At 44.8% G+C, this 22,663-nt stretch overlaps 1 protein-coding gene across 1 annotated transcript in view; it reads right to left on the reverse strand.

The window, feature by feature from the left end:
* The window catches only part of LOC126532015 (WD repeat-containing protein 7-like), a 178,862-nt gene that overhangs the window by 114,609 nt on the left and 41,590 nt on the right, over positions 1–22,663 (reverse strand). Inside the window, exons 15-16 of the mRNA XM_072288339.1 lie at positions 22,388–22,523; positions 17,540–17,674 (exon numbers count right to left, since the gene is read on the reverse strand). Coding sequence (XP_072144440.1) covers positions 17,540–17,674; positions 22,388–22,523 — 271 coding nt within the window. The remainder of the gene's footprint in view (positions 1–17,539; positions 17,675–22,387; positions 22,524–22,663) is intronic.

A 22,663-nucleotide genomic window follows, 5' to 3' on the forward strand; every position in this document is an offset into this window, starting at 1 on the left:
AATAATGAGCAAAATGACCAATTTCTGACAAATTTTTATTTCGCTCTTGGTTTTCCTTCGTCTCCAATATACAAATGACCCTCACGGTCGCAAGGCAATATTTCGACTCAATATATCTTGAAAAAATATTGTGCAATAATGCTCATATAGTTGCATTTTCTTGTAATTTTTGCGAGAAATGGACATTGCTTGAGTGCCAGAGTAGCAACAGTTGTCATGGAATGCCCCTGTTGCTGAATATTGGTTGCCTTATTTTATACGAATAAAACTGAAGTTTATTTTTCAACCTTCCGGGTACCATCATTCATTTCCATTATATTTGCTCACGTTCCTAAGGAACGTGCGGAAGAAATTGTTGTCAAGTAACTGCCTAATTACGTTGGGCTTAATAAGTACGCCACCCCTATAGTTTAACGAAACCCTCGCGCGTCAGCTGAGGCGATGCGCAAGTTGGAGGAGGAAATAACTGCAGGCGTAGGTGTCAAAATCATCATTATCATCATCATCATTATCATAATCTTCTTCTTCTTCTTCTTCTTCTTCTTCTTCTTCTGTGTCTACTGCAGGACCGAATGAATGAATGAATGAATGAATGAAATACCGCTGAATGAAATCTGCGAATTAATAAAAATCGAATGAATGAAATCTGCGCATTACATGACCTCCCCAAACCATTTCTTTCTCTTAATGTCGATTACAATATCGTCTATGCCTGTTTGCTCTTTGATCCAAACAGCTATCTTTCTGTCTTCTAAAGTTATGCCTAGCATTCTTCGTTCCATCGCTCTTTGCCTGGTCCTTAACTTGTTCTGAAGCTTCTTTGTCAGTCTCCAAGTCTCTGGCCTATATGTCAGCACAGGTAAAATGCACCGATTGTACACCTTCCTTTTCAATGATAACGGTAAGCTTCCAGTCAGGAGCTCGCAGTGTCTGCCGTATACGATCCAACCCATTTTTATTCTTCTGTAAATTAGCTTCTCATGGTCAGGGTTCTCTGTGATTAGTTGACCTAGGTAAACGCACTCCTTCACAGACTCTAGAGGCTGACTTGCGATCCTGAACGCTTGTTTCCTTGCCTGGTTGTTCATCATTATCTGTGTCTTCTGCATATTAATCTTCAACCCCACTCTTACACTCTCCCTGTTAAGGTCCTCAATAATTTGTTGTAACTCGTCTGGATTGTTGCTGAATAGAACAATGTCATCGGCAAAGCGAAGATTGCTGAGATATTCGCCGTCGATCCTTATTCCTACGCCTTCCCAGTTTAACAGGTTGAATACTTCTTCCAAGCACGCAGTGAATAGCATTGGAGAGATTGTCTCTCCCTGTCTGATCCCTTTCTTTATATGTATCTTCCTGCTTTCCTTTTGTAGAATTAGGGTAGCTGTAGAACCTCTGTAGATACTTTTCAGGCTATTTACGTAAGCGGTCTGCACTCCTTGATTGGTATCTCAACTAAATCAAACGCCTTTCGTAATCTATGAAAGTCATAATAAAAAAATTAAATTATGGGGTTTTACGTGCCAGAACCACTTTCTGATTATGAGGCACGGCGTAGTGGAGGATACGGAAATTTCGAGAACCTGGGGTTCTTTAACGTGCACCTAAATCTAAGCACACGGGTGTTTTCGCATTTCGCTTATGAAAGCCATATAGAGATGTTTATTGAACTCAGCGGATTTATCGATAACCTAATTAATGACATCGAAGTAATCCATTGAAGAGTATCCCTTCCTGAAGCCAGCCTGTTCCTTTGGTTGACTAAAGTCCAGTGTTACCCTTATCCTATTGGAGATTATTTTGGTGCATATTTTATAAAATACTAGGAGTAAGCTATAATGGGCCTATAATTTTTCAGTTCTTTAACGCCTCAGTTTTTGTGGATTAATGTAATGTTTGCGTTCGACCAGTTTTCTGGGACCCTTGCAGTCTATAGACACTTCGCGTAGAGAGCCGCCAGTCTTCTAGCATCGTGTCTCCTCCATCTTTTATTAAATCGACTGTTATTCCATGTTCTGCTGCCGCTTTTCCCCGTTTCAAATTGCTAAAGAAATACACGCATTCACGCTAAGCAGCATTTGATCTAAACTTCACTTCTATTACTGGAGGTGATGTCGTACATTTACTTCACTTTTTGTGTTTACAAAAGTGGTCCGTAAGACACAGAGACGGGGACGCTTGCAACACGTGACTATTTTCTTGGAATCTGAGCTCCTATGAAAACTTCGCTACCAGTTTTCCTATACCTTGCTTAGAGCATGAAAAACTGGACGCCAAATATTTTATTATAACAAAGAGCTTCAGTTGGCACTTTCGCCAGTTTTAGTGGTCGGTTATTTGTGGTTAGCAGTCGAACTTTCACCGCGGAGAGAAAGTGTGCGTTCTCTCTCAAGCCCTCATCGTTTTGCTGGTGGTTCGCCAACGAACGGCCCCAATATGGACGTCATGCGAATCATTTTGCAGGTAGGTAGCTATCCAGCATTGTTGGGGGTTCTGCAAAGCGTCGACAGCACGTTTCTGTAAATCGTGTAATTGTGTGCGTAACGCGAGCGTAGGGTCAACCACAAAAGTTTACGCTCCACAAGATCTCGTAAAACGTTTGAATTTCCGAGCAGCTGATGTGAATTGCGTGTGGAATTCCTGTTAGGAGTGAAAAGGGGTCTGTTGATTGCCCAAAGACCTGTATAGCTTCGGAACACTACACTTCTGCTCCCACCAGACTCCGCGACGCTGTGCTCAAGATAGCGAGTTGTCGGCTGGAAGAAGACAACTATGGAGGAATGTCATGCCCTGGACCTGTGCTCGCTGTCAACACAAATGTGACGTCACTTGCCAGAGGGGCGGCAGCACAAGCAACGTCAACAGCAAAGAGAAAAGCCTTTCCCTTCCGAAGGTTCTAAAGGTGCGAACCGCTAGTGAACAAGCATGTGCGTATGTTGAAGGTTGAGGATTAGCATTTTCATTTCAATCATTCGAGTGCTATTCTGCTTCCCTTTCGTTTCATGTGGCACTGGACATGTAGATATGTAAAGTAAACGCCAGTTATAAATGTTCTCCATTACCAGCGCTCCTTCTGCACGCAACAGTGGCTCTTCTTGGTGGCAGAATGTTAGGAATTTCTGGACACCATCATGGTAGCACGTTGAACTGGACGTCGCTGAGTAACCTTTAAACCTCTGGATCCCCAACCGCGTGGAGACGATTGCAGAACGTCTTGGGGGTGTGCGGTTAAAAGAACGTGAGCTTCAGATAAAGATTAGGTGGATAAATACATTGAACCTCCATGGTAGAACGAATAAGGCGACAGAAAAAGAACACCCGCGAGAAAGCTGTCATAGCGAACCCCAAAATGTCTTGGCAAAATAGATTTTTTTACCCGCTTGCTAGGTTGAGATTTTTATTGCTTGTTTTTATTCTATTGTAACCTATTTTGGTGCTGTTTTCTGCGAAGGCCAGTCTCACATGATTGACAACGCCTGTTTGCACATGTATACATGTACCCAGCAGTACAAAAAATTATACGGTGTTACGCGCCAAAAGCCCTATCTGATTATGAGGCACGCCCAGTTTGGGCGAGTACGAATTGATTTGGGCAATCTGGGCTGTGCACCGTCTCTTTATCTAAAAATTCATGAACCTTGTTGCATTTTGCGCTCATCGAAATGCGGCACCGTGGCCGCAATCTCTTTATCCTGACACCAGTCAATACTTCCGAGTCCCCGTGTGTACTTGTGTACTTACACCCCCAAGGCTTCCTATATAATTGTTGGCTCTTGACGTACCGTCCGGTTCATGGCACAATCGCGTGTTTCTGGCTTTCTTCGCACGTACAGCGCAGCTCAGAAAGAAGGGAAAATCTTTTTCATAGGTCCTTGAGGCTCTCATAGTGATGACACAGCTATTGCTTCTGAGGTGAATATCACATATTTTATAATCTTATAAGAAAATGTAACCCAAGTTGATACGTTGGACTTATCCTTTGAGTGTAGAGGAGCGAAATAATTTGCCGTGCCTTGCGCTAAACGTTGTATTATGGAATGGAAAGTTTTATCGCTTATTTGGTGCAATTTACTGCCTTATGCGTAGCCTAAGTATTTCAGGCGTCACTAATTGTTCGTTAGTTAGGTGCATATTCTTACGCTGTTTAAGTGACAATTACGTATCAACAATGAACAAAACCGTGTTCTTTCGTACATGTGATCCGCAGATCATTCATTAAGAACACATCTGGCGAGGAGGAGTTGGAGCAGGAGTTGGAGTTGGAGCAGGAGTTGGTGTCGCTGGAATTTATATTTCGTGCCTGAGCAGCTCATCAACGTTATATTAACATTACATTAACGCTACAGCGAAAGTTTGAGAATCGTTAAAATTGTGATTGCAAGGTTGAGATTCGCAAATTATTTCAGGTAACCGTGACGGCATCTGGAAATTTGTTTGTAGTCCATACTTTACTTCCTATTCGTTGCCGTAGGAACACTGCTAGTAACTACATATAGCAACGTACAAGATCGATAGGGTTTTCCTGCGCAGCTATTAAAAGCACAGTTTTGTCTTTCGCAAGAGAGCCTTGTTTAACGTCCTCACGTATGTACAGAAAATATTAGGAAACATCTAAATTATATGAGAAAATTTATCTTTGAGGCATCTTTATTATATAATTCTGCTTCAGAATCTTTTCGCTTCTTTCAAGCTAGGCGAAGCCCCACTTCTCTTTCAAATGGCTTTTAACAGTGGGAGGTACTTCTACATGCTCTTGATTGCTTCCCATATTTCTTGCTCCATACGCATTGTCAGACCGGATAAAAAATATGAACAGTTGTTTGCTACTCTGCGCTCGCATATTTCCCCGCCGGATGAGCTAGCATTGGTAACGTCGAAAGACTACTGGAGTTCATGCAATCGTTGTTTGGTACACGAGTTGCCTTGGGCTGCAACTTTGTGGACACTTCCGAGTAGATCCTTCTTTAGGTATATCAGGGGAAATGAGGATACGGTTGTCAAGACAAACGTGCTTGCACTAAATCTTGGTCAAGATGCAATGAAATATTTAAAGGTGTGTCCCACATATCCTGGTAGTTTTTCATTGGTGGATTGCTTTTTGATTGAAGAGAGTGCTGCAGGAACAAGAACGTCGAATAATTACGTGAATGTGTCATTCACGAGAACATTGCCATGTACAAATGGTACATTGTGCAAGGCAAACGGAAGCACAGCAGGATGCTCACATTTCCTACCAACACGCGCTCTTCCAGTGAGTGCTAGAGAATGTCACCATTTCGCTCGTAAAGATAATTCAAAGAATTTACAGCAAAGCAAGCTCAGAAATGAAGTAGTACATGTAGGCTGCTTAATTCAGAATGATCCAAGCTTCGCATGCGGCTCAGGGTCCACTGGAATCGTCTTTGACGCACTCACTTTTTACAACGTCACTTTGAAGTGGTTCTTCACCAACCGTCTATCCAATATGCCATATATGTTCACGGAGGGAATTATCGACATCTTGGGAACAGAGGTAGTGTTTTTGCCTAATAGTGCTAAATTTTACGGCACTGATCTATTTACTTCTCTGACGGATGAAGTGTTCTACGTCAAAAGAGCGAGCTTTGCTTCGACTTCGTTTGTGAACATTGTAGTTGACTCAAAACTTGGAATGTGTCTCCTTCTGGGCGCCCTGATATGCGTTTCACTTGTGTTAGCAGTCGCCGACTTCGCAGAAAGAAGGCCCCAGCGGCTCAGCTCAGTATTGGACTCCTTTCTGTTTCTCCTCGCTTCATTTTACGCAACGTCTGCACCCATTGCACGCAGAAGAAATTCGTCATTGGCACGGATGGTTCTGCGCAGCGTCTGGCTTATCGCCATCCTTCCGCTCTCAAACTATTTCCGCAGTGAACTAGTTGCACGCCTCAGTGTAATGTCGTCCGCAAATGTTATTGATACGTTGGACAAAATTGACGATGCGCTTAGCCGCAAATCCATCACCCCTTGCTTCCGCGTTGGAACTTTGACGCATCACAGCGTTGTAGAGAACAAGAGTTACATGACCCTGCACACCAAGCTCAGCCAGGCTTTCTACGCGTCCAAAAAGGGAAAGTCGTTAGTGTCAGTAGACAGCGTCGGCTGCCTGTCATGTGCAAAACAGAAGGGCCATGTTTGCTTTGTAGACAGGTTCCCTAAGTGTTGGCAACACGAGCTTGGCGCTTTCGTTGAATCTAAAGAGACGGTAAATGTAGTGATGAGTGGCATTCTGGTTCGGAAAGCTTTCGCGCTTGAGAAAAGCCTCCGCAATCTTGTACGCAGATTGAGTGAAACAGGATTTTTCGAAAGCAAGTTTTTCTGCAGTTTCCAGCTTCCCAATTTGGAGAACCTAGATACAGCATATCAGTCAGTCCAGATGGCTGAGCTTAGTAGCTTTCTACTTCTTTTTTTTCTGCTCTTAGCAGCATCAAGCGCAGTTTTTATGCTTGAATTTATCATTCCGAAGGTGTAGATACCCTTTCCTCTATTCATGTTTTGTTCCATATGAAAGTTTAGTTGAGCCATCACCCAATAATAAGTTTTGTTTAAATTCACAGCAGAAGTTCCTGTTTTGACAGACAGATAGCAAATGGACGTCTGCCTATGTCTGGTTCTCTTTTTTGTTATTATCATTTAGTTGACGAAGATATTGTGGAAAAGGACCACTGGCCTATTGAACCTTACAGAATCACTGGCTCAATTCTGGTATTGCTGCTTCTTTTGAACGGTTCCATTGTGAATTTCAATTGCCACTAATTAACCACGTACTCAAATCCCTGCTCGCATAAGAGTGAAGACACGTATTTATTTTCTGAAAATGTTTACTCCCCATCATATTTTGTTCTTTATAACATGGAAAAAACATGCGCAATACGGTCGTGCGCCGGCTACCTTAATTACTTTGTACATGTTAAACATTCGCACCATCGGATTTTGAAGACAACATCGTTGTTATAAATCAACATCGTTGTAAATCATGTTATAAATCAACATGTTGTTACAACATCGTTTCGCTATAAATCAATATAACGACAGAACGTATTGCCACTGTCGAAATAAGTTTCAAAGTATGTATGTAATGCAGCAGAATTTCTATTTCGCGGTTCAATAATGTTACTCGGCGCCGTCTAGCACCGACGCCGCGAAGCCTATGCGTAATATTCCGAAATACAGGGCGCGCCCGCGAGTGCGAATGCTGAGAGATATGTCACGTGGCAACCAGGCTCCCCTCTCACGCTTCTCAGGGCACGCTGCCTCCATTTTGTGACTGTGCCGAGAATTCCGCCCGTGTCCTCCGAGGCATGACCTACTTTGCGGCGGTCCGGTGCCTGCGGACGCTGATAGGTGCTTGTGCTCGTCGCTCGCCGCAAACGCAGGTGCACATGGTCAGTGAGCTAAGTGAGATCTTCATTGAAGAGAGGCACATAGCCAGTGCATTCATGGCATAGCTGGCAAAGTGCGTTAGGTGCCCTAAGAATGGTAGCGCATTACGTGTGCTTGGATATTATATATTCTATCTTAAGAGCCACGAGGGCATATGCGCTTTTACTGGCTCACAGTATTGTTGAATCGATGAAGCCGCATGGCTATGGTGGTGCCGTTTTTGTTGCCGTGCTGTCTCCGTTTTCTTGTTTCCGATGTTGTTTTCCCACTCAATTAAACGCTGTTTGAGCAAGGATGCGGTTGTTTTCAAAGCAAAGTTTTCGGCCTTTGGCCGAGTCAGTGGAGTAGCTGCTGCTCCGGTGCATTTCTTTTCCGAATGTTTCCTGTCATGCCACATTCTGGTCTGTATCCCATAATAACACTAATCATAACAACAATGCTGATAGTGGGACTCGATGTGCTTGAAAGCTTGCTTTTATATGTTTACCTTACTTTGTTTATCTGTACGGAACTGCTTATATTGCAACACTGTGCACTCATCAATGGAGACTGAAGCTGCTGCGATGACTTGCAGCTTCCGCGCCCGCCAAGTTCAGCGCGGTGTTGTGCGCTACAGTAAGTGTCCGAGAGTGATGCCACCTTGTGCATGTATTTCGGGGGCATGTGCACGCGGCACTAATGTAGATGAGGACGAAGAACGGGGTATTGTTATGAAGAAGTTGTTCTGTAGAAGTGGCGGTGTGAGTTGTAACCTAGGTGTTCATTCACAGTGGATGAGTTTCGAGAAGGAATACATTCCGCCGCCTGCTGATTTTCGTCACAACCATGGTCTGTGCCGTATTTGTGTATGTTGGTGTTCCATAAATAGCATCATGCGCCCTCCTAACGGTGTAACAACATGTGTACACATGGGTCGCTCCCGACATGGCCGCCACGCTGCGTCGCTACACGGCTGTGAAAAAGCAATTTTTCCAATTCTCCTGCGTCGCCCGACCGTTTCCACGTGTGACATCCGGCGCACGGCGAGGGAGAACCTGGCAGTAAACCTACGGGGAGCAGACCCGTGGGTTTTAAAAATTTTGGTGAAATGTTCGTGCATCGGGAGACAGCTGAAGTATGAAGTCAGAAGACTAAGCCCCCACAAAGCCGGAGCCTTTGGGAGTAGAGCGACAGCTGGTGGGAGCCCGCAAAGATTTTCAGCAGGGACGAACCAGCAGCCTGATGCTTCTCGTGATCGCAGCATTGACGAGCCAACATCGGATAAGCCCACGCGTTGAAGCCTGATGTCAGAACGTTCCGGCGGACTCTCTTTCTTTTATGGCATTTATTTTTCCGTTGAAAGGTTCTCGTGTTTCATGTTCTTTATATTATTGCACTGCGCGAGTTGTCGCGTGTATTGTCGCGTGTATTTCTTCATTTCACCGGGAGGCCTGCTTCTGTATGCACATCTGCTGTTATTCTCACCTTGTTAATGGCATGAATAAACAGACTTTGATCCTATTTTTGATTCTCTGGCAAATCCTCACGTGGAAGACTTGAGCGAGTCTAATGACACGTTTTACAGTTGTTTATTACCTGTACACATTCAACTAAGCTTTGCACGTTTCTCTGCAGTTTGGTTGGACGATTTTTGATGTTTCTGTGCGTGATTTTTGTTTATAAACTCCTAAGTCTCTGTTCAGTGGTTGCTAAGGCGTGGGACTCATTGTCAATCAGCAGATTTCACAGCGTTAATGTGCCCCTGAACGAGTTTCACCATTTCAAGCAAACAAGTGTAGCGTTTACATGACGCTTTGGCCAAAATTTCTCCATAGTATTACGGCTCGTCGCGCCTCCTTCGACAACAGCTGAAATTTCCAAGCAAAGACCACTCGCATTCGTCTTCAGCTAGCGCCGCCCAACGAGAAAGGCACAATAACAAGCATGAGTGCATCTTCATGGTGCGTGTTTCCGCACTTACTATGACTAATCATGCATTGCGGAAGGGGAAACGCCGCAAACTAGGGAAAGAAGAGAGAGAGAGAGAGGAGACGGTGCTCGACTTTCCTCCGTTCTGGTATGGCAGGAAGACAGAGAAGGAACACCGCTTGTGAATGTAATGTAGAGGCAGAGGGAAAATGTCTCCCCTGGTAGGGACCCATGCTTGCTAGCGGTATAATAGGACCTTGAAAAACTCTTGTGTTGAAAGGCACTTAGGCCGCGTTTCAGATCTTCTAATGTATCACCGCAATTTGTCGTGGGACATTGTGGGAGGCACTCTAAACGCTTGCGTGGTATGTCTGTTCCTCACCCCATCCCCTCCATTCAGGTGGACGTCCATAACTTGACCACCTAGTTTTGATAAACGGTGACTCAGGACACTTGTCATCGTGACACTTCGTTTTGGGTCCTGTAACTCTCAAGGGTGACGGAAAAGCATGATGGCCAGAATCTGTGTTGTCGCTTTATTAGTACGAATAAAATTTTTTGCCTATTCGGCCCCGTTTTTAGTGAGTGAGTGAGTTAGTGAGTGAGTGAGTGAGTGAGTGAGTGAGTGAGTGAGTGAGTGAGTGAGTGAGTGAGTGAGTGAGTGAGTGAGTGAGTGAGTGAGTGAGTGAGTGGGCGGGCGGGTCGGTCGCTCGGTCTGCCGGCCCACTTGAATATGTGCGCGAAAACGCGTATTTTATTTGTTTACACTTTACCTACATGGCCGCAAGGCATTGCATAGCGGGGGGGGGGGGGGGGGGGGGGCACATGGATCGGAGCATATAGCTGGTTATCCAGCATTGTTCGGGATTCTGCCAAGCGTTGCCAACTTGTTTGTGTAAATCGAGTATTTGCGTGCGTAATGCAAGCATACAGTCAATCACAAAAATTTACGCACCACGGGATGTCGTGAAACGTTGAATTTCAGGGCATCTCATGTGAAGTGTGTGTGAAATCACTGTTAGGAGTGAAAAGGTGTCTGCTCACTGCTCAATGACGTGTACCTTCGGAAAACTGCACTTCTGTTTCCACCGAATTGAGCGACGACGTGCTCAATATATCGAGTAATCTACTGGAAGACGATTTATGGAGAACTTCCATCCACTGGACCTGTGCTCGTTGTCAACACAAATGTGACGTCGTTTGCCAGACAGGTGGCGGCACAAGAAATGGTAACAGGAAAGGGTAAAGCCTTTTCCTTCGTTAGGTTCCAAAGCTTGGAGCCTCTAGTGAACAAGTGTGTGCGTCAATCTATTGTTGGTGTTTTCGCGCATAACCCTCAATCAAGCAACCTAGTACACGAAGGCTTAACCATAGCAGCACACTGCATGTTGAAGGTTAAACATTAGCATTTTCATTTCAATCATTCGAGCGCTATTCGGCCTCACTTTCGTTTCATAAGGCACTTGCCATGTAAATACGTAAAATAAATGCAAGTTTTAAATTTCCTCGAGCATCAGCTCTACTTGTACACGCAATGGAGGCTCTTGCTGGGAGAGCGTTAAAGATTCCGGACAGCATACTGGTAGCACGTTGACCTGGACGACGAGGAGGAACCTTCAAACCTCAGAATTCCTCAAAACGTAGAAACGATTGTTGAACGTCTTGAGGGTTTGCGGTTCGAAGAGGGTGAGGTTCAGATAAAGAGTACGTGGATAAACACAACGAACCACCATGGTATAACGATAAAGACGCTAGAAGGAGAACGTCTGCGAGAAAGCTGCTGTACGACACCGAAACGTGTCTTGACAAAATGCTTTCTTTTTCCCCGCTTGCTAGGTTTAAATTCTTGCTGCTTACTTTTAAATTATCGGAACCTGCTTTGTTGCAGTTTTCTGCAAAAGTATGTCTCACATGATTGACGACGCCTGTTTGCACAAGTGCATCCTTTTCCGCTTTTACGTGCCTATTCATTAGAAGTGACAACAGTACGTGGACCTGTTTTCTCGCTTTGAATGTAGAGAGCATAAATTGTCTTTTTTGAACATTTCAACATTCTTTTGTCTGCGCGACACCCTAGTTTATTATTTTCTTTACCAAAATTGAGTGGGGGAGCAAATGAAGTACACGTAAATAAAGGCTTCCGAGAAAAACAATTGCCGTCCTAAAGAGCGAAATTCCTTGTTCAACCGTGCTGATAATTCGATGACGTAATGTATTAGATGGCGTTGCAGAGGAGATGACGAGGGCACAGCAGATAGGTCGTATTGTAAATGTGTGGCGAGGCAGTGGCGCGATTCGAGGAAGTAATGACGATCTCAACGAGCAGCTATCGAAGCACCGGAAGTGCCGATCCACGGGGGCATAGAAAATTTACAAAGCATCGATCCTTCCTTTTGCGTACGAACAAAGGCGCGAAAAATACACCGCGTGGCAATGCTGTCAGGCCGTATGCTACGGTGTTCGTAGTTCTGACTAATGCTCTCTAAACACAATGATCAAAAAGCAAGAAAAAGCGTCATTCAGGAAATTGCAAGATTGGGCAACTATAAACACAAGTTTTTGCAAAAGTTCGCAAACTTGCGCTGTAGCCGCTACTGAGCACAAATATGCAAATCAATGAAGGCATTCATGGGCTAGATATGCGTGTGCGCATGACGTGCGAAGGCTACGCACGAAAATGCATAATGAGGAAGCAATGCGAGCAATCAAAATGAAATTCTAGGGCGTTACGCGCCAAAAGTCCTATCTCATTATGAGGCGCACTGAATTGGGGTGATTACGAATTGATCTCGGCCATCTGGGGCTGTGTACCATGTATTTGACTAAAAATTCATGGGCGTTCTTGCATTTTGCTTTCCTCTAAAGGCGTCCGTCGTGGCTGAGATCAGTTTTCTTTACGCTGATAGCGATCAATACCATGGATATTTGTTGACTCTTGACGTACTGGCAGGTCCATGACACTATTCCGCGTGTCTAGCTTTCTTTGCAGGTACAGCACAGCTCAGAAAGGAGGGAACCTATTTGTTGTAGGTCCTAGAGGCACTCATAGTGATGGCATGCATCTTGCTTTTCAGGTGAATGTGAGTCATTTTCAAATCCACTGAACGAAATGTAACCTACCTTGATGCGCTAAACTTCGTTTCTTTCGAGTGTAGCGGAGCAAAATATTTTGCCCTGCCTTGCACTATTTCGATCTGTTTTTGAGTGGAAGCTTGTAGCGCTCATTCGGTGCAAATTACTGTGTTAAGCGTAACGTATTTCTAGGGTCACTAATACTTCATTAGTTAAGTACATATTGCATGGTATGTTGTTCAAGCGGCAAATACATAGCAACAATCAACAAAATCGTCTTCTAGCGCCAGCATATGATCCGCCGATCATTCATTTAGAACACAACTGGTGAACAGTCGCTTGAGTTGACATTTCGTGCCTGAACCGCTGATCGGCATTACGTTAACAAGATATTTCTAGCCCTACAGCGAAAGTTTCATAATCATTAAATTTGTGATTCGAAGGTTGAGATTAGGAAAATATTTAAGGTAACCGTGATGACTGCTGCAAATTTGTTTGCAGTCCATCCTTCAGTTGCTAGTGCGTTGTCGCAGCAACAGCGATAATAACTACAAGTAACAGATTAAAAAACAGATACGACTTTTTTCTGCGCAACTATTCAAACCAAAGCTCTCTCTCGCAAGTAACACAAGTTTAGTGCCCTCACGCATGTACAGCAAAAAATAAGGAAACATGTAAAAATAGATGAGAAAATTTATCTGTGAAACATATTTATTATCTAATTCTGCTTCACAAACGTTTTGCAGTTTTCAAGCTAAGCAAAGCACGTTCATGATATACTGCAAATGATCATAATACACAACGCACCGATAATAGTTCATGGGTGAATAGATAAATTCACTTTAGAAAAAAGGAAAGCACTACAAGAACATAGCAATTTACAGTACATACATTTAAAACTGACATTTTATACACGTGCACAACATGCCTGCAAAAACACACTGAACAGCACCATACAGTGAAATTCGCGGCACTTGTTTACAGTAACGTAGCAGTATTTACCTCGAGAAAGATCATTAATAAAATGAAGCTTAACATCAGGAGATTGTGATAGCTTTTGCAGTTATTTCTGGAAGTGTTAGGTCGTTTACTAACTTTGGGAGACAATTTCGTGCGCTATAGAGTCAAGTTTTCTTTGTGGCCTCGTGGCAGTATTCCCAAGAGCGTAGGCGCTCGCGTAGGGTGCGCTCTTTGGTACAAATGACAAAACAAATTCACTTATTTTTGTTTTCTTAAATTATATTTGTAAACCACATGTATAGCTTGAAGTTTTACATCTGTGGAATGGAGGTAGACGCTGCACATAGAACTTGCAAACATTTTGTTTGCTTGGTCAAGGATAGTTGTGGGACCGGAGCGCCACTCGAGCGTTGTTCGCAGTGAAGAGGAATGAAGACGATTACGATGACGTGCCACGTGATTTTGTTACGAGCTCCTCCCTTCGAAAGCAAAATAATACAAAACGAATCTCCAATCTAAGAAGGCTACGCGCGACTAGAACTGACAATCTATGGATAGGTTCTTCGTTTGTCGATACGAGTAGGAGTGGTCACGCTTGAGAAAGCTTACTCAGCCATGGTTGGTATAATCCATGAAACTGAAACCAGTGTCCATCAGTAGTTATAGGACACACAGAAGTGCGATTAGATGCAGAAATTGCCGTCCTGTGTTCGACAGGTACGGTCCAGAAATGGCGTGGATAGGCTCCGGCAGCAAAACAGAGGGATATCCAACCCCTTTTGGATCAGAGCGGAACGTGCCCGTCTGTATGCGAAGTGCAAGCCCCGGAGACGGAGGCAAGCGCAGGATCCCCAAGGATCTACGAGTCCGGCAGGCCCGAGCGGCGAAGGGCGATGTCGGGCGCCACCAGTTTAGGGCGCCCTTTCTTTACCCTAATGCCCAATCACGCCATGAAAAACAAACGGGCCCACTACGAATAAGGAGCGAGGACGATTGCAAAGTTAGAGCGCAAGACGCCCGCTAGCTGTAACACAAGTTAGGCGTGTAGCCTTGTTAATCCGTGAATGAATATAACTTGTGTACGCGTATTTGGTTACGCAATTTCTGTTATACAGAAGTGTTATACAAAAATTTGTTATTGTACAGATCTTAGTGTAGCGGCAAACGCGTACGCACAAAAATGTTTGCTTGGAAATCTCTTGATTTCGACCAACCTTGTTTCATTTGAATGAAATGTCTGTTAGGATCTCAAAACTTTTGTCTTTGTTGCTCAATGTATAATATTTTCATTCCGAAACAATATATTGTGGTTGCTTTAGTTGCTTAACACGAAAGCTCTTTGTACACTGCACTGTCAGCGGTTTTCGCTTATCGCTTTTGTAATTGATGGGAGTCGCTGCTCTGCTTGCCGACCAGCTAGCGGGTCGCCATCTAATTACAAGAACGACTTGCCGCGGTGGCTTACCGGATATGATGTTGCGCTGCTAAGTACGAGGTCGCGTTATCATATCCCGGCCGCGGCGGCTGCATTTCGAGGGAAGGAGGGGCAAAATGCAACAGCACCCGTGTCCCGCGTGTATTTGGGGCACGTTAAATGGGCCCCTGATGGTCGAAATCAATCCCCGGTCCCCCACTATGGCGTGCCTCATCATGAAATCGTGGTTATGGCACATAAAACCCCAGAGTTCATTTAATTACAAGAACGCCTCTGCACGATGGCGCAAATACTGCTGTGGAGTTTCAGCTTGTCAGTGAACGTATTGCCGTTTACGCATGCAACTTAGTGCAAAAAGTTGCTTTAGGTGCTTGCGAGCAACGATTGCATACACGCAATAGCCGCTTTATGCCCAAGTCTCCCGTAAGTAGCGCCGTCCACGCTTTGGTTCACAACAGTCAAATTTATATCAACGAGATCCTTCAGATCGCTGATGTGTGAGAGCCATTAGGCGCAGGACGACCCCATTCTTGCATTCTTGAGGCTTTGTAACAAAGCACCACGCAAGAGAAAGTTCGATAACGACACTAAAGCGGCATCAAAATTTGCGCGAAAGACGCCGCACACATTGACATACGCAGCAGAGTACGGTGGCTACGAGCAAGTGTCATGGCACCGACGCTACTAAATACAAAAACGTTGGAGTGACGTTTCACTTCGTGAATGCGGGTGACGCGCAAGCGTATGGGTGCTGTAGCGCACGCGACGCTATCGGCCCTCGGCGCGCCTTGACGCCTACACTGTCTGCAGCACAGATCGTATTCAAGACAGGACTCGCCCGGCCGCGCCACATGCAGAAGCCGCCGGAGTAGAACGCCCCGTTGTAAACATCCGCTTACTATTTAAATTACCTAGCATGGTGTCAGCGCGCACAGGCAAACAGCGAGTGCCCGCACTCGAAGACCGCGGACACTCGCTGTCAAAACGCTCGCGTGAGGAATCGCGGCAGCAACAGCGAGCGAAACGACCTTCGTGCTGTCTATCGCTTTAGCACAAACTCTGCGTTGAGAACAGCGCACGCAAAGCTACGAGCCCTCGGCCCACCTATACTGCCCCAAAGCAGATAGCTTTCAAGATAAAGCGTGCGCGGCCGCGTGTGCGGCCGGCCGAAGTAAAACAGCCCCGCTCCATCCCCTCCCCGGTGCCATGGTGCAATACACGCGACGAAAGTCGGCGCGCTTCCTCCCCTTGCGCACGTGAGATTGAGGCGCCATTGTCGGCTCACTGTCGCACGCTTTCACTCGCGCATGCAGCGTGCGGAGTGCGAAGACGGCGTTAGCACGAGACGAACCCGCTACGTATGCATCGTAACGAAAACCAGTAGCAACTGCCAGAGGAGGTCAACCCAGCGCGCATCCACCTACCTTCCTCCTTCGCGACGCTTCGCTTGCTTTTTTTCCATCTTCACTTCGCTCAACGTTACCTACACATTCCTCTAGGTGACGGTACTTTGAAGCACTCTGAGCGCACCCCTTCGTACTATCCCTGGCGCGCGATTTTCTTCACCTCCATGCGCCTTCCTCGTTCGCTTGCTTCGCGGCCTCAGACGAACGCCGCCAATTTGAAGAGCTCGCCAGTTACGCTTGGCGTAGAAATCAAGGAAATATAAGGTCGGCTGCGCGCAGACGAGAGCGTGCTTGTTCTTGTCGAGACGGCGCGAGTGCCACCCCGTCACCCTGCGTCACAAATAGGGACGCGCATACCTCATCGCCTGCTCTCGCTGGAAGGCTCTGGCGGAAAGATAAAAGAAAGTCGCTGCCTTTAGTTTTATTCAGGTTGATTAGTGGCAGCAGTATCAGCCTGAGAAGCGAAAGTCAGCCAACGTTTACAGTTTCTCACGGTGATGTTGCGACAGCAGTATCTTGTATCTTAATAGCTTGTATCTTATGGAGCTTGTATTTCAACACACAAGATGCATTGCTTCATCTATCGGAAATACAGATACTGATACAGATCTTGCCATATGTATCGTGATGCAGATACAAGATGTCGAAAGAGTATCTAAGATAGTACCTAAGATACTTTTATCTTCGATACTGCCCATACACCGTCTGCAGCACGCACAAGACGTTTCACGCACACCACTGCGGCCGCGTTCCTAATGCAGCCCACCGATGTTTTTGACATCATGATCTGTTTTTCTGTTTTTTTTTTCAGTAAGATTGAACTGCTGTAACCACAAAAAACTTTAACGTGGTGCCCATGTTGAATTGTACGCATCGGAAGCACATGTACAAAAAAGAGGCACAGGACCACAGACGACAATATATCAGAATGTCTAATGAGATACCAAGTTACTGTCTAAATGATTCTCTATACCGTGTTGGGAAATTCAATGAACCATGCCTTGTGGGTTACACGCAATGTGAATAAGCGTCGTGTCACCTCATACTGCTTGCCGGGTGAGCCCACGCAAGCCTCCCTTAAAGGATTTTAAAGCATACATACAAGGGGTTGAAAGTTTATGGAATGCAGGTTCCACAAAAAGGTTGAATATCAGCCCAGCTTCAGCTCCGTCTCTAAAAAATTGCAACACTAGGCTGGTCGCGCACATTAGCACATGTGCAACACTTCCAATCCATGCCGCATGCTCAGGCTCAGGAAATGTTCTGCCACTTCACAGGCGTCATGTCCCGTAAACTTTTGACGCTGCCTCTACAAGAGTTCTTGCTGGCACCATCTGAAAATAAGCTTATTGCTACATACCCGAGGACTTCTTGTGCGTCTCGGGTGATATGGTGGACGTGGCGAGGTATTTCTGGTACTCGGTCTGGTTGGAGAGGCCCTGCGACTCCAGGGTGCCTGGCAGTGGTCCCGAACGCTGCTCGGACTGCATTTGCACTGCACCGTGCAAAGCCCAAAGATCTTTTAGGAAACACTGATTTCGCCAACGGAATACATCCGGTTTAAGCATACGCCTTTTCGGCAGCGAAGAAAGGTATCTTGGAGATCTATTCATAGTACATATATATATATATATATATATATATATATATATATACTTTAATAAAGAGAAAAGTTAGGCATTCACCATTTTTCCTTATTAATTACTTCTCTCCACCTTGCGGGTTTCCGCAGAACTATTACGTCATATATATACTTTGCTGATGGAGGACATCTCTTTATACTTCCCGACGTTTCGACCATGTCCTCCAGCGTCGGGCTCAAAATTTGACAGAAGAACGACTTCTCGGGAGCGGCCGCTTCGCGAGGACGCTTCAGCGCGAGCTAGGCGCGCTACAACACACCGCACACGAAGCCTTCAGCTATATCTGGCCGCCTATCCTTGGAACCCGCTGTTATCGCACTTGGTCTTTATACGGAACATCACGGCGACGTTGGGAATTTGCCTGGAGTGTCCCTATAATTCCTATCCTAACAATAAGTGTTAAAAGGCGTACAGTTAACATTTCCCTCCTAGTTTGCGTTGAAGCGAGAGGCCGCACGAAGGGGAATAGCTCCATGTTGCTGCCGCTTTTCCTCACGCCAGTGTTCTGACAGCGTGTGTCCGCGGTCGTCGAGTGAGGTGTGTTGATGTTTGCCTGTTTGCGCGTGACATCGTGCTTGTCAAATTAGTTAGTAAGTGAATACTGACATCAGTTTATGCGGCTGATAAAACTACTAACTTTACTGCTATAGCTGTGTAATAGTGTGGCATCGCAATTAATGCTTCGCCTTTTGGGTGAAACTGCAATTTTTCTGATCTACAGTCTACGAACTACATATGTTAAAGGGCTTAATTCATAGCTGCGCGGGCTACACGAGAATTTAGATTTTAAGATTGCTTATACGCGAACTCTGAGCACCGTGAATGTTATTTCTATGAGGCTCCAAAACAGTTTGCAATTGGGCAAATTAATCTGTTGATGTTGGGTTGCACCAAAAAGAGGTTTTCGAGTTAGCCTGAGAATTTACACTCAATTATTTGTAAAAGATTAAGACCCTTTAACAATTGTGCGGGTTCCTGGAAGGTGACTGCATGTAAGTGTAGATTCAACTGTGCTGACTACAACAAAACTCGAACTCGAAGACGGGTAAGGAATCAACTTCCGGTGTTCACGGTAGAACAAAGACATAGCTTTAACCACAATTTTTGTTCTGATTTATAACAGCCCGAAACAATGAAACACACAGGCAAAGAACAAAAATGAATTAGTGCTAGTTTCCTTCTTTGCCTGCGCTATAATTCAATATGCCATATTGCATTATCTAGCCCAATGTTTGAACCTTTTGCACATAATTTATTTTCCACGCTGGGTTCCACGTATGCATATGTTTGTGGTATAATGAGCTGGTCCGTGCAGTTCACATTTGCTTCTATTAATATTGCTTTTCACCTTAGAGTCATTCTCTTGTGTCACCTTGAAATCACTTCTATTAAGACGAATATAGCTTGAGATATCAAACGCATAATTCAACTTTGAAGTAAATACACAATAGGTTGAAAGAAATAACCTTCTATTAGAATCGTTTGCTACAGTTGGTAGCAGACGCAAAAAGTTACTATGCTTCGTTTCATACATAGCAGTTAATGCTGTGGAAGCTACGCCAATAGCGTGGTCATAGCGGTATCTCTCCGCGGCTTTTGCAGTGCAGTTCCTTTTGATCTGGGTTACTTTCTAGAGAACAAACTACGTCACATATTACAACTACAACTTGTAGACGCAAGTTCATGTGAACGCGCTTATTTGCGCACTGTTGTCCCTTCAGTATGCGTTGTTTTGGTCGTTTCGAAAAATCGCCTCGAAAGCTTCGAAGACACTCAACACTCAATGCCGACACGTGCAAAACCCGTACCTTTGAATTCAGCCAGCAGTTCCGACATGTCTCGCGAGGCGCGCATAGCCATCCGAGCAGCGGAAGCATCTCTGCGTTGCTTTCCTTTCAGGGAGTTCAGGAAGCCTTGGCACGAAGCAAACACAACATGCACAATGGGTGATACAGGCAAGAAAGAACAGGAGCAGTGCATCATAAATGAACGGACGACACAAGCGAAAATACAAGACTTGACAGTGGGCAAAACTGGCACTTCATCGCTATTAGATGTGAAGCGCAAAGAAAAAAAAAACAGGGACCAGAGGAGAGACATAGACTAGCGCTTGTCTGTCTGTGTCCGTCCTGTCGCGCTTCAAGTTTACTAGTGGAGCAAAATGTTGCACGCAAGCACAAAGAACACTCTTGGGGAGCTAATTCACGGCTGAACTCATATTACACTGGTTATAGCATGTTTTGGGGATTTAATTGACAGGGCAACGAAGAACTGCTGACGTTAGAACGAATTTTTCATTGGACATAGCAAAACTTCGGAATCTGATTTACAAGGCCCCATGACGATGTTGATACCTCAGTGAATTTTCTTATACGTCAAGTGTGTATATTTGTAAATTCGATTGAGAGAAGGCGTGTTTACATTTTGACAATATTCCTGCTAGGTCCACCATTTCTTAAATTTGATACAGGGGGCGCAGAAGTATTGTTGAAATTTTAGTAGACAATTGCCGCGACACTGTGTGATCTTTGAAGTTACGAAATGCATAGAAGGAGCGTTGACATTTAGTATATTTTCTGCTAAATGTAGGAATGTTTTGGAATTTGCACGGCATGACGCAGAAGCAGTAGTATAGCGTAGTTTTCACTTGATCTTGTGGGTTTTTCACATTTTTTTCCAGGGTACAGCCGTGATTACATTTTAGCAGAGTTTCCATCTAGGCTTAGCAGATTTCTGGAGTTTGATATGCAATGTAGAGAAGCACTGGTGACATCTTTACAGAATTTTTCTTGATCTTCTGGAACTTGCATTGCTGATAAGGAAAAACGGTAAACGCGAAACAGCAGAATTCTCAAATAAAAGGGACAACAACAAAATCTGAAATATGTAAAAAAGGTGAAGTTAAATAAGTGTTGCCAGCTAGTGTTGGCAAAAAAAAAAAAAAGAAAGGAACACGTTGGCAATACGTAGGTGCTACGCCATGGCTTCCGTATGCGTTTTTCTTACTCGTTGCCGTCTAAGTATCCACAGTATAGAGACTTGGTATAATGAACACGGATATAAGAATTTACAATAAAATGTAGTTGGTAATGCTTTAGCTCAATGGCATAATCTAGCTCCTGCTATTACAAAATAGACAACGCGAGGCCCGACAGACAATGTGGTATCGGTTACAGCGAAGCAAAAATTTTTTTACACTTGCCTGAAAACGTATATTTTTAGCAAAAGTGTCAACTACAGTTACCAATTGATCTTTCAAACGTGTGATTTTTCGGACCTGCATGTTTCCTGCGGCACCACCACCTAGAACTGGGACCAATGTATAACGGCAATAACCGAAATTTCGAACGCCACCTAGCGCTAGGGCCAATGCATATATGCAATAACCGCAATTTCGGACACCGCACGGTGTTTTGAGCGTGAACCATGCGCGCAATGCCGCAAACACGGCGACCATGAAAAACCTTGCCGCCATGTCGTCCGATTCGTAAATTTGGTTGCCGATTGCCGATGAATTGGCCTAAGCAGTGTGGCCGGCGGAGTAGCAGGTGACAGGCCGTCACGGGAAGCTCGCCGCCAATATGTTCTCACAAGTAAACCTTATAGGTAATCGAGCGTGGAATTAGATGCATGGATTCACGTGCGGCTCTCTCCATGTCCAAAAGGTATTTCGGTGGTACTCGTGCTAATTTTTATGTTCACACTCGTAGGCCTTATTGGCTATCGAGTATAAGATCAGACGCACTGTCCAAAGACTTGCTTTTGATGGCACTGTCCTGCAGATACCGTGATCCACGCTATTGTCATAATAATACAAATATTTCTTCCGCTTAGCGCTGCTTTTTTCACTCGAATTTCGCTGCGAGAATGAAAGCTCTGCTCCCACATTATTCAGCCAACCGTTCATCGTTGCTGTTCGCCTGTTTCATCGGGAATGTTTATTGCTACAGGCAGCAATATTAACAGTATGTCTATGTTAACATTAAGTATATGTTCACTATCTATGCTAACATTAAGCACCACTTTGTACATGGTTTTACAAGCATGGTTAGCAGTCTAGAAACAAACACAAGGAGGCATGAAGTGGGCGATATCAATGCTTGTCATCGCACATCTTGTGCAATGCCCAGCATACCGCTCATCTACTTTGTGCTGCCTTATGTTGGTTCTAGTCGGCTGACTGTACTCATAGAACCACCTCACTTCAGCTGTGATGAAGTGCGCACATGGCAGTGTTCTTTTTCCAGATCAGGGCAAGAAAACACGCCAAATGCTTGAGTAAATGGCGTTGACCAATAAGTGTGATATTGTGGCGAAATCTAAGCAAAAATAGTGCAGCCGCAAACAAAATCTTTTCATTTAGAGTTCTTAGCACTACAAGAATGCAGGTACTCCACACACTGTGTGCATAACTGTTTTCTCTGATACTTTTGTGTTGATGATGATGATGTATGGGGATTAATGGTGCAATTAAGGACCAGGTCTGGCCGAATAGCGCCAACCAGGTATACTTTTTGTAACGTGTCGTTGTTGTGTCGTGCGGGAGAGCCATGCAAAATGCTTACTGATGAGCGTCTCAATGTCGAAGAAGAGCACGTGGCTGTACTGATCCATATGGTTGGTCCTGAGCCCCTGGATCATGAGGGGATGTGCCCGGGAACGAGCGTGGACGCTGTCGCCTGCTTCATGGCCCATTCCGTGCTGCGTTCGGAGGGTGGAAACATAGTTACAGTGAAACAAATGCGACACCCTTTACTTGCAGGCATTCACAGGTTGCTTGTCACAAAATGGGGCCTCACTAGAAGAGTCACGCCCTTCCTCGCATCAATACCTCTATCTTG

This window comes from Dermacentor andersoni, chromosome 5 (genome assembly GCF_023375885.2).
Source record: "Dermacentor andersoni chromosome 5, qqDerAnde1_hic_scaffold, whole genome shotgun sequence".
In the NCBI taxonomy this organism is placed as follows: Eukaryota; Metazoa; Arthropoda; class Arachnida; order Ixodida; family Ixodidae; genus Dermacentor; species Dermacentor andersoni.